The following is a 21,301-nucleotide window of genomic DNA, read 5'->3' as shown; positions in this document are numbered from 1 at the left end:
GAACTGACTAATCCACCTCACATCCACTTTCAAAAGCAGCTCACATTTCAGAATCACCATTACAGAAAGAATTAATCTTATACTTAGTATATATCAAATAAGTAAGGGAACAGTACATAAAACGTCAAGGATACGGTCTACAATTAACAACCCGAAGTTCCACAGCAGTAATGCTGATAGAATAAACTTTGGCTTCTCTGTAAGTTCTTTGCCTGCTTTTTTCCCATCGATGCATTTACAGCACCTATATTGGAACATGAGGAAAGAATCAGAAACAAATTTAATCTTCATTAGAACACCGTAATACTTCTACAGAGTACACTCTGATATACTCTGATGCATTTGATTAGCCATTCCTGATAAAGTGTCCATGCCATTCTTTTTTTTTTAATGTGGAACTATTTTATTTTGAAAATGATGATTAAAAAGTGACACTGAGGCTGAATAGCAGTCAGAAAACCCAGGTTTATATCAACCCAAATATGAAGGAAAAAAAAAAAGGAAGAAAGAGATGGATGAATGAAGGAGAGAAAGGATGAAGGAAATGAAGCTAGTATTTATGGAGTACTCAGTGCATGCTAGATGCTTTCATTCAGAGTATTAAATTTACTTCTCAAGGACCATGGGAGGTTTTCTTTTTAAAAAGGAGGAAAGGGACTCCAAGAGAATTTCTTGTAGTCCTTCAATATGACTGCACCCAAATCACAGCTCTAATGTTGCCAGTTATTAATAGGGAGGAAAAAGAAAGGTGATGGAGTCCAGTTCTGGAGATGCTGACAATTTTCCAATTAAGGTGTCCTTAGGTGTCACCTCTCCCAAGAAATTCCAATGGGTTGGAAAAATTTTAGTTGCTTCCCTGTCAGTTTATTAGATTAGACACAGGAATTGGGGTGTCCATGCCATTCTTGACTGTTTAAAAAGGTGGTAGCAGAAAGAAAGGCCTCAAGGCCAGTTCCATGTCTCTTTCTCAGCTATGCTGATTTGAAACAAAAGTCTTCATTTTTTTTTTTTTTGGAAAACAAAGTCTTCATTTAATAAAGCAAACAAACAATAAAACCATCCACCAAAAACCCAAATGTAAGGATTTTGAAAACTGAGAGGGCACACACTATTTTAGTCCTTAAAACTAAAAAATGCAGACCAGAATGATATAGCACTCCAAATTATATATTACGATACCAGCCAAGTTAAGAATAGACCTGTGAGGACTTCCCTGGTGGCGCAGTGGTTAAGAATCTGCCTGCCAATGCAGGGGACACAGGTTTGATCCCTGGTCCAGGAAGATCCCACATGCTGCAGAGCAACTAAGCCCGAGCACCACAACCACTGAACCCATGCGCCACAACTACTGAAGCCCGTGCACCCTACAGCCCGAGCGCTGCAACTACTGAGAACATGTGCTGCAACTACTGAAGCCCACGTGCTCTAGGGCCCATGTGCCACAACTACAGAACCCACGTGCTGCAACTATTGAAGCCTGCGCACCTAGAGCCCATGCACCGCGACAAGGGGAGTCACTGCAATGAGAAGCCCGCGCACCGCTACGAAGAGTAGCCCCCTCTCGCAGCAACTAGAGAAAGCCTGTGTGCAGCAACGAAGACCCAACACAGTCAAACATAAATAAAATTTTTTAAAAAATATATTAAAAAAAAAAAAAAAGAATAGACCTGTGATAGTTTGGGAGAGGGTGGTGGAGGGAATTGAAAAAAAAAAAAAAAAAGAATAGAGTCACAAACCTGCAGCTCTTGATTGCCCAAATAGTTTAAAAAACTCCTATGAAAAAATGTATGTTATTTAAAGGTAGAGATATAGTAATTAAGTGACAATACCAGGTGACAAAACAGTATGATCCCATTTTTATTCTATAAAAATTAAATTCAGATACAGAAAAGAGGCTGAAATAATATGCACCGAAATGTTGATAGTGACAGCTGTAAGTGTAGGAGTATGGGTCATTTTTACTTTGTGTGTATGTATAATTGCTTTCTGTTTTCCAAAATTTTGACAATGAAAAGGATGTATTATTCTATAAAAAGATTTTAAAAAAATGTGTTTCATTTGCATATCAGCAAATTCTAAAAACAAAGAAATCTAAAACCAAAAGAAGACATAATAAAGATGCAATTAAATAGGGGTTAGCAAAAGGTGTCCTGCTTTTCCTCCATGGAGCCTCAGTTTCCTCATAAACAGAGATAGTAACCTTACAGGGTAATTGAGAAAATTAAGTAAGTTACTAATCTATACAAAGTGCCTTGTTCTAGATTTTTATCTTACTTAACTGTTCCCTCTACATTGTAGATGGAAATGAATTCTAGTCCCTCTCTCTGCCTGTATACACTTTCCCTGAGAGTGTGAATTTAAACATTTTGAGTTAAAAGGAGTACATTTACATATCACCTTCCCTTTCAACTCTTGCCAGGTGATAAAGAGAATGAAGGTCAGGGTGCCAAACAGCAGTTATTCCATGAAAATGAGCAGGGGGTTAAAACATCCCCAAGGGACTCTTTAGTGAATGGGGCAAGAGTTCAGTCTAGAAGACCTCACAAACAGAAATGATCTATTTATGACAAAGGTCATTGAATGGACACCAGTTACTGCTCTGTCACAATCATACCAGCAGGCTTAAGTATTAGGACAGAATAGAAACCAACATTAACTGGGAAATCACTACTTGGAAGTCACTGTGCACAATATTCTACGTACGTGTATTCACCTACTTAAAAGTAACTTATAAGTAAAATATGTGAAACATAAAATATAAAATATAAACATAACTTAAAATTAGTGAAGGGTCTTCATGAAGGAAAGAATCCAGAGACTACAACTAAAAGCACTCAGTAAGATTTCTTGAGTTTACTAGAATGGAAACTCCATTGGTGGTTAGCATTATGCATATGTATGCATGACTGTGCTGTGCTGTATGTAGGTATGCATATCCCAAAGAATAGGGTAGGTCATGGCAGCCTCTGGTAGTCTGCTACAAGGAAGGAAAGAGAAGCATGTAGAGCCACTTTGGGCAGGAGAAACGGTCCTGGAACTCTACTTGGGACTACTTTTCACAACATTCACAATCTCTTGTTCTACCTCTAACTTGTAACCCCACCTTAGCCCCCATTTTCTTCCACAAGATTCAGCTAGACTGCTTGCTGTAATTACTCATTGTGAAGTTTGAAACACAACCATTTTGGACTGTTCTAGCATTTGCTATTATATGAACTTTGTTTGCCCCAAATGATGAACAAGTTAATACTATTTAATACTATAATATTTCCTCAACACCTTCCACAGGAAATGACATTCTCAGACTTACTCATGGACAGCATACACAAAGAGTGTATCTGTAAAGATGACGGAAAATCTCTGGAAGAGTAAGGTCCTTGAGCTGGAGTAATTCAGATTACGGACATTCAGCATCTCTTGATCAAAATATTTGGCAACATGTGACAGGGCATACTCAAACCACGCAAAAAAGGGGGGGTAATCCAAGGTCCATTCTGAAGTTGCCTGTGGTAAAAATTGAAGACAGAATATATCCTAAGTAACTGAATAAATAAAGAAGGTGCAAAGGTTGGAAATTTTCATTCTCTCATCTTTAAAAAAAACACATGATGAAATTATACTTAAAATATGCCATAAATAGAAAATTTTCTGTTAAGACTGAGTAGAACACAAAAACGTGTTTCCTAAGTTATTTAATACAGTCTTCAATTTCCTTAGAGTCAACTATACTTCACAAGAAATTAATTTGAAAACTTTTAATAATAAACTTGGTTATGACATGGTTCTACTCATCTAAATATAAAAAGGGAGCTAAGGCATAACGAATGATTTACTAGCTTGAGTTCAAGTTCTGTCCCAGAGATTCAATTTCCCTATCTGTAAAATGAGATATTGTGAGGACTAAATGAGTTAATACATATGAAATGTTTATAAATGACAAAATGCTACACTGATGCTACTTATCTTTTGTTCCACTAGGTCATGAGATCCTTGAGAGCAGAAACCACTGTCATTTCTGTATCCTGAGCATTTAGTAAGTTCCTGATATATTATATAATCATTAGTTAAATGAATGAATGGTCACTAATGATTAAATGAAAATATAGATCATATGAAAAACATATAAACTTTATATAAAAATATAAACTATATATAAACTTTATGATACTATATTTTGTTGTTTTGTTTCAGTTTCTGCATTCATACAAGGATGACAGTACCTACTTCATGGGTTATTAAATTTTACATATATATATACACACACACACAGTATTGAACCAGATATAAACTAAGTATCAGTAAATATTATTAATTGTTATCATTTAAAACATTATTACTATCCTCATAGCATGTCCCTAAAACTAAACCTGACCTTGCGCCTAGAAGAGCTGAGACAGTAATAATCTCCCTACTCTGCATTTGTTGCTTTTTTTTTTTAGCTTTTTTTTTTTTTTAAATTTTACACTTTATTTATTTATTTTTGGCTGTGTTGGGTCTTCGTTTCTGTGCGTGGGCTTTCTCTAGTTGCGGCGAGTGGGGGCCACTCTTCATCGCGGTGCGCGGGCCTCTCACTGTCGCGGCCTCTCTTGTTGCGGAGCACAGGCTCCAGACGCGCAGGCTCAGTAGTTGTGGCTCATGGGCCTAGTTGCTCCGCGGCATGTGGGATCTTCCCAGACCAGGGCTCGAACCCGTGTCCCCTGCATTGGCAGGCAGATTCTCAACCACTGCACCACCAGGGCAGCCCTGTTGCTCTTTTCAATGGAAAACTCCTCTCCTTCTGGAAGTGCACTAAGGGTTCACTGGGTACTAACTGAGTGCCCACAGGGACTACTATTTAGGGTCTCTCTATAGTATAAAATGAGGCAAGAAAGACTCAAACCACTTATTGGCTCTTTGTTCATGATAAGGATGAATGAAAACTTTAGGTCCCAATAAGCAGTAGCCTATTTACTCCCACTGCAGGTATAAAATGCAAAGGCCAACCCAGAGGCTCTGTTTAGGGCACTCAGGCTATGAACCCACCCATTAAATTTTCCTTTATGAAAAGTTCCTTCTCTAATCCCAAATCTCCAAGGTGGGGTGATGAGCCACTGAACTATGGAAAGAAAAATGAGAAATTCTATTTTTTACTCTTATCCTTCTTAATTTCTATTTTTAAAAGTATATTAATAGGGCTTTGTCTTTATAATTCATAAAGACCTCTTGGGTAGTGAATGCTCAAAAATGATTTCTGGCTAGGGTATATATTTTTTAAAAAGTTTAGAAATTACTGGTCCATACAATTTCAAGAAATTCAACATGAATCTAGACTTTATTAACATCTGTGGTTTCCAGCCACAGTTTCTATGTCAGAGCTCACTCTACCCTTAAAGAGCCATTTATTTTATTGGAAGTCTAAAAGATTTTCCTACTTTATTTTATCGACATATTTATTACTTTAAATAAAATGGGGAACAGAAAGCATGAAAAGAGTTGGGAGAAGGAACAGGTGCTGCCTGAGATGGTCATTTATCCAAACCAAAATGTCCCTGTCCTTCCCTTGCCGTCCCCAATCCCACACCCCTCAGGCACCCTCTGTATGTTGCTCCTTCTCCCCACAGAGACTTCCCAAACCTAGCCCAGGAGGCCCTCCTGACCTCAGGGATTTCCAGCTGGGGCCATCGTCTTACCTAAACAGCTTCTGGGAAGCCAGGAAAGCGATTAGCTAACATTTCCTCCCAAGTGAAGAGTTCTGTCACTTATATGTGGTAGAGCTGGGGCTCAAATCTGGGTCTCCGACTCCAAATCCATTAGCTCGGGAAGCTACCACAACAGAGCTGTTTCCTCAAGTACAAAAACATCCAACCTCATTTTTACATATGAAGATGTAAAAATTAATAAACAGAAACCTCAATTAAGATAGAATCAGGAGGCCAGAAGGGGGAGGTCTCAGGCCCTAGGAGGACAGCAGAGCCCAACAGCAAGAAGAAAGTCTCTTCTTTCCTGCAAAGAGCTCAGACTGTCACAACTCAGCCAATGAAAAGCCATGGACTCTGTTTACTCTAGCCCTCCCAACTTCCTTTTTCCCTCTTTGAAAGAATTCTCCTTCCCTCGCTATGCGCTGCTACTGCTACGCGGGGACTTGCACATGACTCGCTATGGTTGCAGACCCTGAATTGCTATTTTCTGCTGATCCTGAATAAACCCATTTTTGCGGGAGAAATAACTGGCAGTCTACTTGTTTTAAGTCAACAAAGATTCAAAACAATTGTGTTCATTCCACAAATATTTATTATGGGTCTTTTTAATGTCTTTCCCAACCAATCGACCAATCAATTTAATTTGAGTCCAGAACAGAACGGTAGGCTAGAAGTCAAAGCTAAGAAGGGTTCTACAAAACAATCCACTGCTCACATGTCCACTCTCCTTAGTATGGCAGAAAGACCTTCCAGACCTGAGGCATGTGCCTCTCCAGCCTTATATCCTACTGTGAACCTGGCACTTGAGTTTTGTTTCTTGTTGATTTCTTTTGTTGTTATTGCTGAGGAGGGCAGGAAGAACAAAGAAGTATACCATTACTAGAATCTCTTTTACATAAACCTCTTCTATCTAAAACAAGTCAATAACAGGAGACAGCTCTGGCCTAAATACAGTTTTAGGAGTACTACAATAACAGGTAGTAGTGAAAGTTATAGGAGTAAATGAGAGAACAGCCAGAATGAATTATAGAATTAAAAGAAAAAGGGCAGCAACTAACACAACAATGTAAAGCAATTATACTCCAATAAAGATGTTAAAAAAAAAAAAGAAAAAAGAAAAAGGGACCACAAAGAGAGGCAGAGGGAACCAGCTTTTGAAAGAGTGTGTAGATGAAGAAGAGTGAGCAAAGGAGACTAAGAAGGGATAGTCAGAGAGCAGGGAGGAAATGGTGAGACAGGGGACTGCCTTTTCATTTACAGGCTGAAGGTCATTATATTAATAATGCTAAGTATTAATAACCTTTAATAATATTTAATGAGCACATTTGTTCTAAGTACTATGCTAAGCACATCATATACATTATATTCATTTCATCCTATAATTATTTATTATCATTTAATAGTTGGGGATACAGAGGCTTTGAGAGGTCAAGTAGTTTGCCCACCGTTGCCCAGCATAGGTATTAAGTGGCAGAGCTGAAAGTCAAACCTAGGCAGTCTGAAATCACAGCCCAACCTTTGGACCACTAGGCCACACAAAAAGTTTCCTCACTGGTATGCATACATGCAAATGGAAATACTTCACACTAAAGAAACTACTTAAAGTTCCTTAGCATTCTTATGAAATACTTGTAGTGTTATTATGTGAGAAGGAACTTGGTCAATTAGGTCAATTGTTCTCAAGCTTTTTCAGTGCAAAGGACTATTCTGACCTGCCCAAAAAACCCAAAAAGCAACAACAAACTCACAGAAGACTTTACAGCTTGTCTTAAAAAAATCTTCCTGACAGCAGAGTGCTGCTTTTGATCAAGTCATTTTTGAGCTGATGTCTGTTTTCCATGAAGTATCATATGCAAGTTAGTAACTCATACCAGAAATAAAAATACAGACATGGTTTTTGTAATAATAGAATAGAATGGTTTGTATATTACCAGACACCTACACATCACATTTGATTATTCCTGTCCTCATAAATCACAAAATGTTAGGGAGAGACAGGATCTTAGAAATAATTCATTCCAAATCCTCATATGCCAGATGAGAAACCAAGGCTCAGAGAGATGAAATGTATTTTCTATGCTGATGCAGAGCCAGGTCTTGAATCCAATTTTCCCTCTTTCCCAATCCAATGTTCTTTCAAAAAGCATGCGGCAAATATTATAATTCCCCATGTATAATTTGGGAAACTCATTTTGAAGTAAAGGGGTTCCCTAATAGTTCCAGAGGGCAGAACTGAATGAAACTGACTCCTCCTAAAACCAAGTTCCCTTGCAGAGTTTATGATTAACCTCTCTATCCAAAACTTTATTCCCTTTCTTGTCCCACCATGTTCTCCTCAGGAATTGAGGAGTATCAAAGAAAAGGGGGGACTGAAACCGAGTAAGACCCTGCGGGGCCTACCCAGGTATAAGACCCTCCCTGTCCCCCACTTCTTGTTTGGCCTTCCAAAGAGCAAACTCAAGTAGTTAATGATTAGAACAATAGAGTCACAGGACTCCTAGTTCCTCCTGAATGAATATAGACAACAATTGGACTCATATCTTCGAGTTGTTCTGCAGAAACTAAGACCCCCGCACTCAGTGGAGGATGGTGACTATATGCTGACCACAAGCACATAGACCCCAGACTGGAACCACAAGGTTGATGATTAAGATTCCCAAAACAAGGACTTCCCTGGTGGCGCAGTGGTTAAGAATCCGCCTGCCAATGCAGGGGACACAGGTTTGATCCCTGGTCCGGGAACATCTCTGTGCGCCTGTGCACCACAACTACTGAGCCTGTGCTCTAGAGCCCGCGAGCCACAACTACTGAGCCAGCACTCCACAACTACTGAAGCCCACACGCCTACAGCCCGTGCTCCGTGACAAGAGAAACCACCGCAACGAGAAAGCCCGCGCACAGCAACGAAGACCCAAAGCAGCCAAAAAAAAAAAAAAAAAAGATTCCCAAAACATCACCCTATGACCATACCACCAACCAATTAGAAAAATGTCTGTGAGCTGATCATGCACCCTGTGACCCTCACCCCTACTGTGGCCTTTAAAAACCCTTGCCTGAAAGCCATTGGCAAGTTCACAGTCATCAGCGATGGCAGCTACCACCTGATGGTGAGCTGGTGAGCCCTGAAGGAACTCAGAAAGGAAAGAATACCTGCCACCTAGCAGTCGTCAGACTGCAGCCACTCCCTGCTGTGAGCCCTGAGGAAACTCAGGATGTGAAAATACAGGATACTGGCCCCAGATAACTGAGGTCCATATCAAAGTAATGATTTCTGTGAGCCCAGACTCTTGCATCTTCCCATATATAGAAAAGCGCTAAATTCCTTAACTTGACATATCTGGTTTCTTTAATTAGCAGTAATCTTTTGATGTTCCCGACCGCCTGCCCTTTGTTGCAAAACTATATGTCCTAGCTCCCCCCTTGCCTCCTCGGAGCAGTTTCTCAGAGCTATCTGAAATGCTGTCTCCCAGGCTGCAGTCCTCATTTTGCCCCAAATAAAACTTAACTCACAACTCTGACGTTGTGCATTTTTTTAAGCCAACAAGGTCTTTTGAGCACTAGCTGCCTGTTCTCTTTGCCTGGCGCCCTGCAATAAACGCTGTATTTTCCTTCACAATAACCCAGGCTCAGTAGATCTGCTTTGTGCGTGCCAGGCAAGGGGACCGAAGTTTGGTTCGGTAACATGAGGAAAGACTACAATTTTTATAAAGATTTATTCAACCTATGATCACAGGGAAAACTGTTTTAATATCAATAATACTTACACGATTTCACACATCATCTTAAAAAAAAAACCAAAAAGGTGAAAATTAAAACTTACCTCATAATACCACTGTGATATGGGCAAACTGTGGGTGATAGCAAGCCAGTTTCGGTGTACTTCAAAATCTGTGGAATGGCTACTCAAAACAATCAAATGAATAAAATGAGATTTCATAACATTTATCAATCTCACATTTCTAAAATTATGCTTTTAAATGGACCAACACCCCCTACATAGTCACAGCTCACTATCTTATAAAGACACAAATAGGTATTTTACATAATCCTGAAACACCTCACTTACCTGGAGGCCAGACCTCCTTCTGGAAAAGGTGGGGAACCTATTCAGTAAGATGTTATGGGAAAACCCAAATGAACTTTTTGGCCAACCCAATACTAAGTGAAAAGAGCCCCTGAGTCATCTAAAGCAGTGGTCCCCAACCTTTTTGGCCCCAGGGACCAGTTTTGTGGAAAACAATTTTTCCACAGAGCGGGCAGGGTCGGGGGATGGTTTTGGGATGACTCAAGCACATTACATTTATTGTGCACTTTCCTTCTATTATTATTACATTGTAATATATAATGAAATAATTATTCAAATCACCATAATGCAGAATCAGTGGGAGTCCTGAGCTTGTTTTCCTGCAACTAGATGGTCCCATCTGGGGGTGATGGGAGACAGTGACACCCAAAGTGTGTTGCTTATGTCTGGTCTACTCCGTAAGATGCAGCTTAATTGTCACTTGCCACTCACTGATAGGGTTTTGATATGAGTCTGCAAGCAATTGATTTATTATGGTCTCCGTGCAGTCAAACCTCTCTGCTAACGATAATCTGTATTTGCAGACACTCCCCAGCGCTAGCATCACCGCCTCAGCTCCACGTCACAAAATCAGGCATTAGATTCTCATAAGGAGGACACAACTTGGATCCCTCGCATGTGCAGCTCACGGTAGGGTGCTCCTATGAGAATATAATGCTGCCACTGATCTGACAGGAGGCGGAGCTCAGGCAGTAATGCCAGTGATGGGGAGCGTCCGGTAATGGTCCGTGGCCTGGAGGTTGGGGACCCCTGATCTAAAGGGCTGACCAAAAGCCCATACTTTTCCTTAAGGGAGGCCCTCAGGCTATTGCTCAGAGGTGACTTATTCTTGTTCACAAACAATTCTAGTAAGATTCATTATCTGGCAAAGGCCTCACACAGAAGCTGGATCTTCAAGGATGAGCAGGAGTTCATCAGACAGAAAAGGTGGGAAAAGGCCCCTGCCCTGCCTTTCTCATGTCTCCAAATTCTGTTTACTGGTCCCCCTCTCACTATATATAAATATATCCAAGTATGTCCCCTATATATAGGGGAGGAAAATTGTTTTCCCTTCAACCCTTCCAGGTTCTGTGGCTGGTCTAAGAATTAAATTTACCTAAGACAGAATAACAGGAGGAAAAAAAAGACAATTTAAATTACATACATATGTACAGGAGCCCCAAAAGATACAAGATGAGACTCAAAATGTGGCCAGGTGATTGAGGCTTATCTACCGTCATGAGAGCTAAGGAGAGGGGTAGGGGGCTGGGGCTTCAAAGAGGGGGGAAGGCAACTCTTGGGAAGGTGAGAAGAGAATGTTTGGCAAACAAACGTTGCTCTGCCTTGCAGCTAAGTCTCTCAGATGAAAAAGTGATCTCTGGTAATAGTTACTTTCCAGGTACAGGCCTCCTTTCTAATGTAAATTTTCCTTGAAAGTAACTTTTACTGTTTTCAGAGCTTCTCCTATGTCTGCAGTTCCCCAAGATAATAAGTCCCCGAACTTTTTGGCCAACCCAATACTAAGTGAAAAGAGTCTCTGAGTCAGCTAAAGCAGTGGTCCCCAACACATCAGTATGGATTTACATTCTATACATATAGCTCTTCCATACCCAACGAGAGGTCACCAAGAACTTGAACCAAAGGATACCAATAAACTAAAAATCCTTACACCAAAGAGGCATATTTTGGGGTGGCATATTCTGGTGCCCTTCACTCCTCTTTAGCAGGAGTTTATTTTTCTGTTTATTACTCTGCTTTACTTCCCCTCCACATCTTACACAGCACCTGATATGTGGATGGGCTCAATACATTCTTGTTGAATTAACCACTCACCAAAGTCAACAATGAGTTCCACAGCAAAACCTGATTTACCTTTTCTAATGTTTTATACAACATTTCCACTGTGACAACTCTCTCTTGAGCTTCTTAGCCAACCCCTTCCATGTCTCTTTCATGGCTTCCTATTCCAATACTCAACAAGCAAATGTTGATGTTCTTTCAGGTTCAGTTCTTGGTCTTCTTCTTATGCAGCTTACTCTGCTCTGCACAATCTTATTCACATTTATTGCTTCCACTAAGAACTGTGTAATGATGACTCCCGAATCACAATATACAACCTTGGTCTCTTTCCTGAGTTCTAGAAGAGAGACATCTCCAACTTCCTGCTGACAACGTCACCTGAATTTCCTACAGATTTCTCAAAATCACAATTCACAACTGATCTTATGACCTAGCAATTACATTTCTAGGTATACAGTTGTAGGGGAACAAAATTTGGCAACCCAAAATGTGTCTTTTTGGCATGAGGATTGATTTAAGCTGATTATTTTTAAGAAACAGAAGACTCAGGAAGTCTTTCTTTTTACCTCCCTCTTAGCTGCCTAAAGAATTTATATAAAGGGCTTGTTCCTGGAAGAGAGCTATCACCCATGATATCTGCAAAGAATATGGGCTACGTGTGGTGAGGGAAACTCACCAGAACCTAGAGATCAGAGTCCACTCTTGTCTCTTCATGGCCCAGCAAACATTTATATGTGAATTGCCTTTCTCTCCTTTGAAGTCCCAAACTACTACCCCCAACATCCTCTTTTGTCTTTAGTTGAAGATGGTATTTAAGGTGAGGGGCTTCAGCCATTTTGGTGAGTTACTCCATTTTCCCGAGTCTCTCCCATGTACATGTTATTAAACTTTTGTTTGATGATTTTCTCCTGTTAATCTGTCTCATGTCAATTGAATTCTTAGACCAGCCAAAACCTGGCTAGAAAGGTAGAGAAAAATGTCTTCCTCCCCAACATACTCAATAGAAACACATACATATGTTCAAGAAAAGACACGTACTGGGTCTGTCTTCAGGCCTACAATTATATGTCAGAGACCTTTCCCGACACCCAATCTAAAGTAAGTCCCCCTTGTTAGTTGCCTTATAGGATCCCATTCTTTCCTTTCATAACACTTAAGACAGCATTGTTATGTAATTACATATTTGTGTTGATTTATTTCTGGGACTGTAATCTTCACTAAACTACACCCTTTATAGGGTTAGGGATCATATCCATTTTGTCTTCCCCTCTAGTACCTTGCCACAGTACCTGGTTCATAATAAAGCAGTTAGTAAACATTTTGGTGAATACTTTTGCATTTATCCTGTAGCTTCCCTCTCACATCCCAGGGGTTTCCTGTTTGAGAAGCAGAGCATTAACTACAACTACATACATTCTTAATCCTGGATCAACAGCAGTATTCAAAATAACAACCCTGAAGACACATTTCTAGGCTGAAGTAACTAAAGCAAGGAACATCACCTTATATCCACGGTTTAAAAAAAAAATTCCCTTTCATTCTGATTTGAAAGGAATTTCCTACATTTTAGAAGGATTTTTCCAATTTGCTTTTACAAGAGAAAGATGTTTCTTATTTGTTTTCAGTTCTGCAGAAAGTTCAACTGACCAACGCCTTCTTTTCCCAAGTCCCTGTAAGTCATTTTGCTGAACCTACATATACACTTCATTGCTTATACACACATCAGTATGGATTTACATTCTATACATACAGCTCTTCCATACCCAACGAGAGGTCACCAAGAACTTGAACCAAAGGATACCAATAAACCAAACACTAAACTGGGAAGGGAGCAAAGGAATGAGGGGAAAAGTCAAGGGAGAAGAAATAGGAAGGATGAACAGATGTGGAAGCCAATATTAATAATATTAATAAATACTGAGTACCCATTGTATACACATTACCACTGAGTGGTAGTTTCCTCATGGGATCCCATGCTTTCAGTCTTGGGTCTGCATCCATTTGTCGCACAGCAGTCTAACCCTGTGTGACCTGACTACTGCCTACCTCATCCTGTGTCACTCTCCTCCTCCCTTACTGCTCTTCAGCCACAATGCTCACTTTCTGTTCCTGGAATGCTCTGAGTTCTTTCCTACCACAGGGCCTTTACACTTACTCTTTCCTATGCCTGAACTACTTTTCACATTGCTTATTCTTTTTCATCCTTCAGCTTTCAACTCAAACATCACCTCCTAAAAGGGGAGAGTAAAGCCTTGCCCGGTAGCCACTCTCTACCTCTTTTACAGACCTCATCGCAATCTGAAACTTTCCTGTTTGTCTATCTGGCCTCACCAACTTCCCCAGAAATGTCTTTCTCAAATGCCTCTCCAGGACTTAGAACAGTGACTAGCACAGGAGGCAGCTGATAAATACTGTACTGGCTGAATGAATGTTGGAGGTGGGTGTTGTTTATCTGCATGTTAAGGAAGAGAACCTTAAGGTCAGAAACATTAAAGTCAGACAGTGCCAGCCCTGACCCCAGCCATCAGGGCTATGATCTAGTGCACAGGTGAAATAACACTCAAAGGGCGGAGTGGGAAGCATAGCAAAGGGGTAGCAGCGACCACATGACTTCAAGTTCCCTTTCCTCCTCTCACCCAGGGGCATCCACGCTTCTCTCTCCCGCCCTGACCGACCGCGGGGCCTCCCCGCCCAGCCCCCGGCCGTGCGGGTCTCTTACTAGGTGGGGATGAGAAGGCATTTGAGAAGAGTCACCCCGAGCGCCAAAGCCGAAAACCAACTGCCACCACCTGTCGCAGCTCCGAGCGCCGCCATTGCTACGGCGCCACCCGCTTTCAATCAACTTGACCCGCCTCCGCGCTCCCGCGCATGCGGGGAAGGCCCTGTGAGGCGTCGCCCGTAAGCTGCGCGCATGCGCTCAGCCGCTCAGCTGCTCAGCCGGCGGAAGGCCAGGGATGGAGCGTTTAAACCTCCCGCTTCGCGTCCTTTCTCCGTTCCGCCTCAGTCTCCGCCAGGGAGGGCCACCCTGAGTCTGCGCGGTTTGTACGGCGACAAGTTTCACGTGCTACTTAATGCTTTGGTTCAAATAGTTGCTGGGCGTCTGCTCTGGGTGTTTTGCCTATTGTTGGGGTACCTGGTGAGAGAAAACTATTTTTTTCCGGGAGACGTTCACATATTAATGGAGGAGACAGAATTATAACAGTAATTGTGTTACAGTAGAGTAACAGTAGATAAAAGTACCTGAGGATACTGGAGGCGCCTAATCCAGACACCTGGAGTATTAGCTCCAGGCAGAGAATGGCCTGGGCAAAGGTACAGACGGGAAAACATTCTGTGCTTCTAGAACTCTGAGCTGGGCTCTGGGAAAGTACCTGCCTGAGGGGAACCCACTGTGGAGGCAGGCTAGAGCCTAGTGCTTCTTCTGTCTGTACACTTGGGGCATCTTGTTAAAGTTCAGATTCTCATGCAGTAGGTCTAACAAAGTCCTACATGGTGTGGATACTGCTGATACCTGGGCCGTAAGAGCCGAGGCACAAGGAATGGAGCTAGTATTGTCACCCTCATGTACTGTCTGATTTTGCACAAATGACTAATCTTTCTTTTCTTTTTTTAAAAATATTCACCGGGGTGCAGTTTATTTACAGTGTTGCGTTAATTTCTGCTGTACAGCAAAGTGAATCAGTTATACATATACCCACTCTTTTTTAGATTCTTTTCCCATATAGATCATTACGGAGTATTGAGTAGAGTTCCCTGTGCTATACAGTAGATCCTTATTAGTTATCTATTTTATACATAGTAGTGTGTATATATCAGTCCCAACCTCCCAATATATCCCTCCCCCCAATGACTAATCTTTCTAACCCTATTTTCCTTTTTTGTAAATAGGAGGTTAAAAATGGTGTCTGCCTCATAAAGTGGTTGTGAGGATTAAATGAGGACACTTGTAAATTGCTTGATATGGTGCCAGGACAGAATAAATGTTCAATAAAAAATGTTTCAGAGAAGTTAAGTACCTTGCTGGAAGATAAACAGCAGGTAGGTGACAGTGTCACTTGCCTCAGATGAGTTTATGCCCGCCCGCAATTTCAGATGCCACCCACATGAATATGACATTCAAATTTATATCTCAGGGGCTTCCCTTCTGGTGCAGTGGTTGAGAATCCACCTGCCAATGCAGGGGACACAGGTTCGAGCCCTGGTCCAGGAAGATCCCACATGCCGCGGAGCAACTAAGCCCGTGCGCCACAACTGCTGAGTCTATGCTCTAGAGCCTGAAAGCCACAACTACTGAGCCCAAGTGCCACAACTACTGAAGCCTGTGCACCTAGAGCCCGTGCTCCGCAACAAGAGAAGCCACCGCAATGAGAAGCCCACACACCACAACAAAGAGTAGCCCCTGCTCGCAGCAACTAGAAAAAGCCCGCACGCAGCAACAAAGACCCAACACAGCCAAAAATAAATAAATTAATTTAAAAAAAAAAACAAATTTATATCTCAAGCCCAGCCCTTTTCTTTCACCTCCAGACCATTATATCCAACTACCTACCTGCCATCTCTTAGATATTTTAAAGGCACCTTGCATTAGTTTCCTAGGCTGCTGTAACAAATTATCACAAACTTAAAACAACACAAACTTATTCTCTTACAGTTCTGGATATCAGAAGTCTCAAATCAGTCTCACTAGGCTAAAGTCAAGATGTCATAAGGGTTGGTGCCTTCTGGAGGTTCTGAGGGGAGAATCTATTTTCTTTTTCAGCCTTTAGAAGTTGCCTGCATTCCTTGGCCCCTTCCTTGCATCACTCTAACCTCTTGCTTCTACTGCCACATCTATTACTTTTCTAGAATCAAATCTCCCTTGCTTCCCTCATATAAGGACACCTGTGAATGCATCTAGGACCCTCCCATCTCAAAGTATTTAACTTAATCACATCTGCAATGTCCCTTTTTGCCCTATAAGGTAATATTCACAGGTTCCAGTGTTTAGGACACAAATATCTTTGGAGGCCATTATTCAGTTTACCACACACCTCAAACTCAATATATCTAAAACTGAGCTCATGATTTTCCAGTATTATCCACTCAGAGAATGACACCAACCAACCATTCAGTTGTTCACCTACCCTGCCCCGCACCTGCAAACTCACTGTGAACTTACTAACTCAATACCCATTCCCAATCCCCTTTTTCACTTCTTCTAAAGAGTCTAGAAAAGCTAAACAGTTGATCTTCCAGCTTCCCTGGCAGCTAGGTGTGGCCTGATGACAGCTCTGTCTAGTAGGACTTAGAAGTCTGCTGGGGGGTTTCCAGGAAAGGGTTTCCTTTCCTGATAAAAGAGGCAGTTGTTATGGATTTTGCCCCTTTTTTCATTCTTCCTGCCTTGGACTTGGTCATGAGGCGTGGAAGGCACATCATGCTGGCCCTGACATCACTGCGCTGCTAAACAAATCCCTCCTACCTCCAGAATTCTTATCTTCTTATTATCTGAGGAAACACATACACACATCATCATCATCCTTATGTATTTGAGCCACTGTTGGTCATTGTCTGCTCCTTGCAGCTAAAGTATTTCTAACTGCTATTGCCAAGTCCTGTCTATTTTTTTTTAAAGGATATTTATTTTACTTTTTTTTTTTAAAGGAATGCCTTTATTTTTATTTTTTATTTACTTATTCATTTATTTATTTTTGGCTGTGTTGGGTCTTCGTTTCTGTGCAAGGGCTTTCTCTAGTTGCAGCAAGCGGGGGCCACTCTTCATCGCGGTGCGCGGGCCTCTCACTGTCGCGGCCTCTCTTGTTGCGGAGCACAGGCTCCAGACGCGCAGGCTCAGTAGCTGTGGCTGACGGGCCTAGTTGCTCCGCGGCATGTGGGATCTTCCCAGACCAGGGCTCGAACCCGTGTCCCCTGCATTGGCAGGCAGACTCTCAACCACTGCGCCACCAGGGAAGCCCTTGTCCTGTCTATTTGACTTCCTTAATCCGCTCACATTCATCCACTCTTCTCCACCCCCTATTCTCTTCTCTAGCCTAACTGATTTGCTTTCAGCTTCTGGTACATGCCGTGTTCCCTCCTGTCACTGCACCTTTATACATTCTTTCCCTCTATTTGGAATGTTCTTCCTTCTCCTTGTTAAAAAACAAAATTCAACTGAATAAGTCTTAAGGATCTTCTTGGTTTTATTCAATGATTTATGAATCAAGCAGCATCCAATCTAGCAGACAGAGAGGAACTCTGAAGAGCTGTATGGAAAAGACGACTTTTATAGTCAGAGGGAGCAAGAACAAAGGAGTTACGCTAGGCAAAAAAGCAGATTGGTTATTGCAAGTTTACTTTCCCTATAGGGGATGCCAGGGGTTTATCGGGCAGATTACTTAGCTAATGCTGATAAGGTGATTCCTGATTTTCTGGTTTAAGATTCCATTTCTGGGAGGACAGAACTGTAATTGAGTCAAGTCTCAGTTTGGTGGTGTGGAGCTTAGCATAAGTGATTCTGTTTTGGGCCTGTTGTCTTGTTTTTAACATCTCCCTAGGCTAGTTACCTCTCCATTCTTTAGCTCTCAGATCAAGCACCACTTTCCCAGGAAACCTTCCCTGACCTCCCTTTGTGCACCTGTCAGCTGAGTGCAATCACACATTTATTTGTGTGATTATCTAATTCCCCATTAGGTATTCATACCATGAGTGCTGGGACCTTGTCTGTTTTTACTCACTATTGTAGCAGCAGAACTGGCACAGCAGCTGGTACAACATATGCACTCAATATTTGTTGAATGGCATGAATGTCTGGAACATGATTCCAACCCATGTTTTTCCTACCCCTGAGTCCCTGCTTTTTTCCCTCACAGTACACCAGTACACCACCCAGAATGAGTAGATTTCAAACCTGGGGAGATATTGTGCCATTTTTCCAACTGCATTTGCTCACTTTGTGTCTCTGTGTTGCATTTTGGTATTCTTGCAATATCTCAGACTTTTTTATTATATTTGTTATGGTGATCTGTGATCAATGGTTTTTGATGTTACTGTTGGGGAGAGGGAAATTTCCCCCTCTACCCTTCTTGAGTTCTTGCGGCTGGACTAATAATAAAATTGACACAAGACAGATTAACAGAAGAAAAATAAATTTTGACTCATGCACATGGAAGTCCCATAGAAATGGGACCTAAGAAGTGGCCATACAGGAAGCTTTCATGTTTTTTAGACAAAGAATAAATTTGTGAGGAATTGACAGGACTAGGAAACTTAGGTTTTGGGTGCCCAATTAATGAAGAATCTAAACAGAGCTTGGGCTTGGGTTAGTAAATTAAAGAAGTAACAAGGTTTATTTATATAGGCTTCTGGGCCCCGAATTTCCTATCTTTGGCAGTAAGGGTGTCCTTCTACCTCCAGATGCAGGGGTGCACCTTTCACATGAGAGATTTCTTTCCTGCTTTCAGGGAGACAGCAGGGAAAATCAGTGTCCCTCTTGCGTTGGCTATTTCTTAAGTAACTTTAATTCAAAATAATCAATATGCCATCGAGGCACATTTTGGGGTGGCCTACCTTGGGCTCCAACATTACTATTGTAATTGTTTTGGGGTGCCACGAGCCACGCCCATAGAAGATGGCGAACTTAATGGATAAATGTTGTGTGTGTTCTGACTGCATCACCAACTGGCCATTGCCCTGTCTCTCTCCTATTCCCTGAGACACAACAATATTGAAATTAGGCCAATTAATAACACTACAATGGCCTCTGAGTGTGCAAGTGAAAGGACGAGTCACACAACTCTCGCTTTAAATCAAAAGTTAGAAATGATGAAACTTAGTGAGGTGGGCATGTCGAGGTAGGCCTCTTGCACCAAACAGTTAGCCACATTGTGAATGCAAAGGAAAAGTTCTTGAAGGAAATTAAAAGTGCTACTCCAGTGAACACATGAATGATAAGAAAGCAAAACAGCCTTATTGCTGATATGGAGAAAGTTTTAGTGGTCTGGATAGAAGATTAAACCAGCCACAACATTCCCTTAAGCCAAAGCGTAATCCAGAGCAGGGTCCTAACTCTCTTCAATTCCATGAAGACTGAGAGAGGCAAGGAAGCTTCAGAAGAGGCGTTTGAAGTTAGCAGAGGTTGGTCCATGAGGTTTAAGGAAAGAAGCCATCCCCATAACATAAAAGAGCAAGGTGAAACAGCATGTGCTGATGTAGGAGCTGCAGCAAATTATCCAGAAGATCTAGCTGAGATAATTAATAAAGGTGGCTATACTAAACAACAGATTTTCAAAGTAGACAAAACAGCCTTATATTGGAAGAAGGTGCCATATAGGACTTCCATAGCTAAAGAGGAGAAGTCAATGCCTGGCTTCAAAACTTCAAAGGACAAGCTGACTCTCTTGCTAAGGGTTAATGCAGCTGGTTACTTTAAGTTGAAGTCAATGCTCATTTACCATTCCAAAAATCCTAGGGCCCTTAAGAATTATGCTAAATCTACTCTGCCCATGCTCTATAAATGGAAAAATAAAGCCTGGATGACAGCACATCTGTTTACAACATGGTTTACTGACTATTTTAAGCACACTGTGGAGTCATACTGCTCAGAAAAAAAGATTCCTTTCAAAATATGACTGCTCATTGACAACACACCTGGTCACCTGTGAGGTCTGATGGAGATCTACAATGAGATTAATATTTTTCATGCCTGCTAACACAACATCTATTCTATAGCCCATGGATCAGGGAGTAACTTTGACTTTCAAATCTTATTATTTAAGAAATACGTTTCATAAGGCTATAACTGCCACAGACAGTGATTCCTCTGATGGATCTGGGCCAATTCAATTGAAAACCTTCTGGAAACTATTCACCATTGTAGATGCCATTAAGAACATTCTTTTTTAAAGATTATTTTATTATTTATTTATTTATTTGGCTGCGCTGGGTCTTAATTGCAGCACGCAGGATCTTCATTGCGGCATGCGGGATCTTTTTTTTAGTTATGGCATGCGAGATCTTTAATTGTGGCATGCAGGATCTTTTAGTTGTGGCATGTGGGATCCAGTTCCCTGACCAGGGATGGAACCTGGGCCCCCCACATTGGGAGTGTGGAGTCTTAACCACTGGACCACCAAGGAAGTCCCAAGAACATTCTTAATTCATGGGAAGAAGTCAAAATATCAACATTAACGGGAGTTTGGAAGAAGTTGGTTCCAACACTTATGGATGACTTTGAGGGGTTCAAGACTTCAGGGGAGAAAGTAACTGCAGATGTGGTGGAAATAGCAAGAGAACTAGAATTAAAAGTGGAGCCTGAAGATGTGACTGAATTGCTGCAATCTCATCATAAGACTTTATTGGATGAGGAGTTGCTTCTTATGGATGAGCAAAGAAAGTGGTTTCTTGAGCTGGAATCTACTGGTGATGATGCTGTGAAGATTGTTGAAGTGACAACAAAGGATTTAGAATACAGTAGTACATAAACTTAGTTGATAAAGCAGCAGCAGGGTTTGAGAGGATTAACTTCCATTTTGAAAGAAGTTCTACTGTGGGTCAAATGCTATCAAACAGCATTGCACGCCTCAGAGAAATTGTTTGTGACAGGAAGAGTCAATCGATGCAGCAAATTTTATTGTTTTATTTTAAGAAATTGCCATGGCTAACCCAACCTTCAGCAACTACCACCCTGACCAGTCAGCAGCCATCAACATCAAGGCAAAACCCTCCATCAGCAAGAAGATTATGACCTGCTAAAGGCTCAGGTGATGGTTAGCATTTTTTAGCAATA

At 41.4% G+C, this 21,301-nt stretch overlaps 1 protein-coding gene across 6 annotated transcripts in view; it reads right to left on the bottom strand.

Annotated features, from left to right (window-relative positions):
- ALG8 (ALG8 alpha-1,3-glucosyltransferase) overlaps positions 1-14,385 on the bottom strand; it is a 28,678-nt gene extending 14,293 nt beyond the window's left edge. For 4 of the 6 annotated variants that reach the window (XM_061202808.1, XM_061202813.1, XM_061202814.1 and 1 more), the window contains exons 1-4: positions 14,261-14,385; positions 9,499-9,577; positions 3,311-3,504; positions 135-244 (exon numbers count right to left, since the gene is read on the bottom strand). In XM_061202808.1, coding sequence (XP_061058791.1) covers positions 135-244; positions 3,311-3,504; positions 9,499-9,577; positions 14,261-14,355 — 478 coding nt within the window. In that variant the 5' untranslated portion in view covers positions 14,356-14,385. Of the gene's footprint in view, positions 1-134; positions 245-3,310; positions 3,505-5,669; positions 5,869-9,498; positions 9,578-14,260 lie in introns of those variants that run through there. The other 2 variants (XM_061202810.1, XM_061202811.1) reach the window with 2 other exon arrangements.
- Between the last annotated feature and the right edge of the window lie 6,916 nt (positions 14,386-21,301).

Source organism: Eubalaena glacialis, chromosome 10 (genome assembly GCF_028564815.1).
Source record: "Eubalaena glacialis isolate mEubGla1 chromosome 10, mEubGla1.1.hap2.+ XY, whole genome shotgun sequence".
NCBI classification, from domain to species: domain Eukaryota; kingdom Metazoa; phylum Chordata; class Mammalia; order Artiodactyla; family Balaenidae; genus Eubalaena; species Eubalaena glacialis.
Note: the sequence above shows the minus strand (reverse complement) of the source record. Positions and strands in the feature narration are given on the sequence as shown.